Source organism: Balaenoptera borealis, assembly GCF_965194805.1.
Source record: "Balaenoptera borealis genome assembly, chromosome: 8".
NCBI lineage: Eukaryota > Metazoa > Chordata > Mammalia > Artiodactyla > Balaenopteridae > Balaenoptera > Balaenoptera borealis.
In genome coordinates this window covers 54,599,443-54,605,442 of record NC_138865.1, presented here as the reverse complement: position 1 = coordinate 54,605,442, position 6,000 = coordinate 54,599,443, and the positions used below count along the sequence as shown (strand labels likewise).

The following is a 6,000-nucleotide window of genomic DNA, read 5'->3' as shown; positions in this document are numbered from 1 at the left end:
CTTTCTCCAGGACAGGATCCAGCTCACCACTGTGTCAAGCCTTGTGAGAGGTCTGGTCACAGCTGTCATTTTAGGACAAGCAGGTCCAGGAACCAGCCCAAGCTGAGGCCATTTTTTCCAGGTTCTGAGCATTTAGAAGAGCTCACAGCTCAAGGGCCAGCTGCCGACTGGCAGACAACACTGCTCGTGCTCATATGTCATGATGTGAAGAGGTAGAAAGATGCCCTGTGCAGCAGCCCTGGGCAGAGAGAACCCAAAACAAGACTCCAGATCAGGCCCAAGGCACTCCCACCAGGATGCGGAGGCAATGAGAGAGTCAGGCTGAAATCTCCCCGAAGGTCGCAAAGAACACAGCCTGCTCTCTGTGTAGACAGCGTGTGGGGTGAACACACAGACCTGCAGATTCAATCCCCCCAAAATAAAGTTTATATTCTTCGGCACTTCATACTTGGCAAGGGTTAATCATAATGTCAATTAATACAATGATTAAATTAATAAAATACTTCTGGATGGGAAAAAAAACCCTCAGAGACCAGCTTTGATTCCATGAGCACACGGTAAAGGACCCAAGAGGGGGAGACAGCAGAAGGAGGATTAAGGGGACTAATTAGCCAGTGATTAAATGTCATTTTCCTTGAGTCAAGTGATTCTCATTTTATTCAAGTGTGCTGGAAACGATGGTGAAGATTTCTTTTTTTTCATTTTGGGGAATTCTTTTTTTTTTTTTTTTGGTCCAACGAATAACTCAATCATCTGCTTTTAAAAGTAGTGTGCAATTTCTAAATTACAATCTTTAAAAATCAAGCTGACACTGTCAACTCCTGCTGGTTAGGATTTTCTGAATCACCTACAGAAAGACGGCTGCTCCGCCGAGAGCCTATCTGGGAAACTGGCCTGTATATTCTGTGCCCCAAAGCATCTGTTTCCTCAAAGATGTAGCCGGGAGGCTCAGGGTATGAAGCCAGGCACCTGCTCATTGCCTTAGGAGTAAAGCTGATGGTATATGTGGTGTGGCCCTCCACAGGGATATCTCCTCGGGGGCCAGACCAGGGGGGCTTACAGCTTTTGGTAGTGATGGGAGGGCAGGGCACATAGTGGGCTCGTGTGGTGGTCAGGCAGTCCAAGGGCTCGGTGGGAAGGTTGAGCTGGGGGATGGGCTTGACTGGCTCGGTCTGCATGCTGGCCCACTGCTTATAGTCCTCTTTGGTCGTGGTGGAGCTTTCAAAGCGGCCACCCTTCTTGACCGAGAGCACCGGTCGGTAGGACTGAGCTGGGGCACCCTTAGGGTACGTGTAGTGGGCCCGCACTGTCGTCAGAAGGTCCATCTTTTCTTCAGGAGCAACAAAGGTGGCGGGAGCTTTGGAGAACATCTGGGGCGTTGGCCAAGCTTGGTACTTATCTCGAAATTCGGTGGTGTTAGAGAATGGCGTGTCTAGGGCACTAGGCCTGGCTGGAGGTTTCAAGCTCTTGGCTGGCTCCCCCATCAGGCCCCGGTATGACTCATTGTGAGTGGTAAGGCTTTCAATGGGGATTTCACAGGGTCTGAACTTCTCCGGCTCATACACATAGCGTTTCTCCATGGGGTGGGCCATGTAGCTCATCTTGTAGTTTGTCAGATCCTCCAGGGGGATGTTACAGAGCTTGAGTGCAGCCGGAGGCTTACAGCTCATGGTGTTCACCAGACCCTTCATGGAGTAGTCATCCTGGTGTGTGGTTCGGCTATCAAACTTGGTTGACGCCGGCCGGTAGTTGCGTGGCAGACGAAGCAGTTCTCGTCTTGGTTGGTTCCAGGGTAAATAATCAGCTGAAAATAAAGCAGAAGTGGTAATCACTCATAAATCCAGTCACTCAACCTGCATGTATTCCAAGAAGCCCCAAAGCCACAAGCCAATCTCCAGTGAGATGTTCCCTGAAACAAAGAACAGAGTAGATCCCTGCTACCACCTCAACCAAGGCCTTGGTGTTCCAACTTTGTGGTATTTGAGGGCTACTGTGCAGAAGAGACAAATTTATAGGAGTCTCATCATACCCACAATGCTGCATGCAGGGATTTTAGAGGGTCCACGGCCATGGGAGGATCCAGGGAATCGATTCCAACAGAGAAGTCCAACCGTTGGTTTACCCTGATCCAAGAACAGTTCCACTCCTCTAAGGGGAAGGTGGCCTCTGTGAATCAGCAAAGAGCGACTGGGAAGGTGCATGCAGGGCAGTGAGACAGGGGATTCACAACCCACCACTGCTGGGCCACCAGCCAGACCTACCAGGCCTCCCTGGTCATCTGTAGAGTGACAGCCATTAAGTCCCTATAATCCACACAAATCAAATATGGCACTCCAAGGGAATAAGGGCATTGTGTTGGCTAGCCAACTCTGAATCCACAGGGAATTCTCTTGCCTACAAGAGAATTTACCTCTTGCCTACAAGAGGTTTTACAAAGAAAACAAAAGCAGCTTCCCAGGAGTCTTTGAGGTATATAGCCAACACCAGTGGAGTCCACAGGCACACTTTCTTTAAACAGCTTTATTGAGGTATAATTTGTGTAACATAATATGTACCATCCTTCATACACAATTCAATAACTTCTACAGAGTTGTGCAACTATCTATAATCAAAATCTAGTTATACTGAGTCACCTTGCTGTACAGCAGAAATTAACACAACATTGTAAATCAACTATACTTCAATAAAAAAATAAATTTTAAAAATCTACTTGTAAAACATATCCATCAACCCAAAAAATATCAATCAAGCCCATCTGCAATCTTCATTCCCATCCCTGGGCAACCATTAATCAGTTCTTGGTCTCTACAAATGTGCCTTTTTCTGGACATTTCCTATAAATAGAATTGCACAATAGGTAGTGTTTTGCATTGGCTTCATTCACTAAGCAAGTAATGGAGGTTTATCCCTGTCATAGCATATATCAGTTCACTCCTTTGTATTGTTGAATAGTACTAGAGTATATGGATATACCAAATTTTGTTTATCCATTCATCAGTTGATGGGCATTTGAGTTGTTTTCACCTTTTGGTTATTATGCAAATTTCTGCTATGAACATTGATAGACAAGTATTTGTGTGGATATATCTTTTCATTTCTCTTACATAGATACCAAGAAGCAGAATTGATAGGTTATATGTTAAATCTATGTTAACTTCTCAGGATACTTTAAACTCTTCCAAAGTGGGCGTGCCACTTTACATTCCTACCAGCAATGTATGAAGCTTCTCATTTCTCCACATCTTCAACACTTGTTATTATGGTTTGTTTTTTAATTATAGACATCCTGTAGTGGGTGTTTAGTGGTATCTCGTCGTATTTTAATTTACATTTCCCTGATGACTAAAGATGTTGAGTATCTCTATATGTGCTTATTAGCCATTCATGTGTCTTTTTTGGTAAAATATCTACTCAAATCTTTTGCCCATTTTTTAAAACAGTTGTTTGTCTTATTTTTGAGTTATAAGAGTTATTTGCATATTCTAGATACAAGTCCAATAGCAGATATGTGATTTGTAAATATTTTTTCCCGGTCTATCACTTATCGTTTCATTTTCTTGCTGGTATCTCTTGAAGCACACAGAGGTTTTGAATTTTCATAAAGTTCAGTTTTTTCCCTATGTCTTAGCCTAAAAGATTTAAAATTTTAGCTTTTACATTTAGGTCTCTAACACTTTTTGAGTTAATTTTTTAGTATGGCGTGAAGTAAGGTCTAAGCTCACTTTTCTGCATGTGGATATCTAATATGTCAGCACCATTTGTCAAAAAGACAAATTTTCAGCTCTTTTGGTTTGATTTTCACATATAACATTTAGGATCACTTTGCCAATTTCTGCAACAACAAGAACAACAACAACAAGCCTGCTGGAATTTTGATAGGAATAGCATTAAATCTATAAATAAATTTGGGTGGAACTGTATCTTAACTGTATTGAATCTTCCAGTCTATGAACATGGACTCTCGCTACCTGTTTCCATATTATTTCTCTCAGCACTATTTTGTACTTTTCAGTGTACAAGTCTTACATTTATTTTTTTTAATTTATTACAAATATTTTATTCATTTTGAGGTTATTATGAAAACTGTCTTCTTAATTTTGTTTTCAGATTTTCAATGCTAATATATATTTTTTCAATGCTTATTTTTATATATTGCTCTTCAACACTGACACATTGATGAATTCATTCTAGTAGGGTTTTTGTGGATTCTTTAGGATTATCTTAACTGAGAATAAAGACAGATTTACTTCTTCCTTTCTAATCTAGATGCATTTATTTATTTGTTTTTCTTGCATTACTGCACTGGCTAGAACCTCCACTACAATGTTGAATAAAAGAGGTGAGAACTGCTATCCTAGCCATGTTCCCAGTCTTAGGGGGAAAGCATTCAGTCTTTCCACATTAAGTATGATGTTAGCTATAGGGGTTTTTGTGGAAGCACTTTATCAGGCTGAGGAAGTTTCCTTCTATTCCTAGTTTCTTGAGAGCTTTTATGGGTATCAGATCTGGTCAAATGCTTTATCTGTGGCTTTCAATCATGTAAGTTTGTCTTTTACCTTATTAATATAGTATATTACATTAATTGATTTGCTGATGTTAAACCAATCTTGCACTCCTGGAATAAACCCCACAGTTTTATAATTATTGGTTCTGTAATTGTCTTTTAATTTAGAGAAAAGTATATATTTACCTACATAAGCAGTTTTATCAGTGCTCTTTATTCTTTGCATGGATTTGTGTTAACATTCAGTATTATTTTCTTTTAGCCTGAAGGACTTCCTTTATTATTTCTTGCAAGGCAAGTCAGTGAGCTACAAATTCACCCAGTCTTTGTTTATCTGGGAATATATTTTCCCATCATTTTTTTTTTAACATCTTCATTGGATTATAATTGCTTTACAGTGTTGTGTTAGTTTCTGCTGTATAACAAAGTGAATCAGCTATATGTATACATATATCCTCATATCCCCCCCCTTGCGTCTCTCTCCCACCCTCCCTATCCCACCCCTCTAGGTGGTCACAAAGCACTGAGCTGATCTCCCTGTGCTATGCGGCTGCTTCCCACTAGCTAGTTATTTTACATTTGGTGGTGTCTATATGTCCATGCCACTTTCTCACCTCGTTTCCCATCATTTTTGAAGCATAATCTTTAATAGTTATAGAATTCTTGGTTGACAGGTGTTTTTTTTTTTCCTTTCAGTACTTTGAGTATGTCACACCACTGTTTCTGATGAGAAGTTAGTTAGTTATTGTTGCCATTTCCCTGTATGTTATAAGTTGTTTCTCATTTGCTTTTTCCCAAATCTTTGGCTTTCAACAGTTTGACTGTTATGTGAATAGGGGTGGATCTCCTTGCATTTATTCTCTTTGGATTGTGCTTCTTGGATGTGCAGATTAATATTTTTCATCAAATTTAACAGTTTTGACAATTAAATATTTTTCTGCCCCTTCTTCTTCTGGGCCTCCCATTATCTGTCTGTTGGTACACTTAATGGTATCTCACAAGTCTCTGAGTTCATTTTTCTCAATTTTTTCTCATTCTTCAGATTGGATAATCTCTACTGAGACCTCCATTTTCATGGATTCTTTCTTCTGCCAGCTCAAATCTGCTATTAAGCACCTCTAATGAATTTTTTTATTTTGATTATTGTCCTTCCAATTGCAGAGTTTTCATTCAATTATTTTTAGGATTTCCCTTTATAGTATTCTCTATTTGATTGGAAATTGTTGTTATATTTCCCTTTATTTCTTTAAGCATGGTTTCCTGTTGTTCTTTGAACATATTTATAATAGCTACTTTGAAATATCTGTCTGCTAGGTCTAACATCTGGGCCTCTTCAGAGTTAGTTTCTATTAACTGCTTTTTTCCTGGATCACACTTCCCTGTTTCTTTTTATGCCTCATCATTTTTTGTTAAAAACTCAACACTTTGGACAATATGCCGCAGCAACCCTGGATTCTGATCTTCCACTGGGAATAGTTTTTGCTGTTTGTTTAGTG

General features: G+C 40.1%; 1 protein-coding gene across 3 annotated transcripts in view; it reads right to left on the bottom strand.

Moving 5' to 3' along the window:
• Nucleotides 1-711: 711 nt before the first annotated feature.
• Nucleotides 712-6,000, bottom strand: part of SAXO1 (stabilizer of axonemal microtubules 1) — a 46,597-nt gene continuing 41,308 nt past the window's right edge. For all 3 annotated transcript variants that reach the window (XM_082401682.1, XM_082401683.1, XM_082401684.1), the window contains one exon: nucleotides 712-1,804. In XM_082401682.1, coding sequence (XP_082257808.1) covers nucleotides 801-1,804 — 1,004 coding nt within the window. In that variant the 3' untranslated portion in view covers nucleotides 712-800. The remainder of the gene's footprint in view (nucleotides 1,805-6,000) is intronic.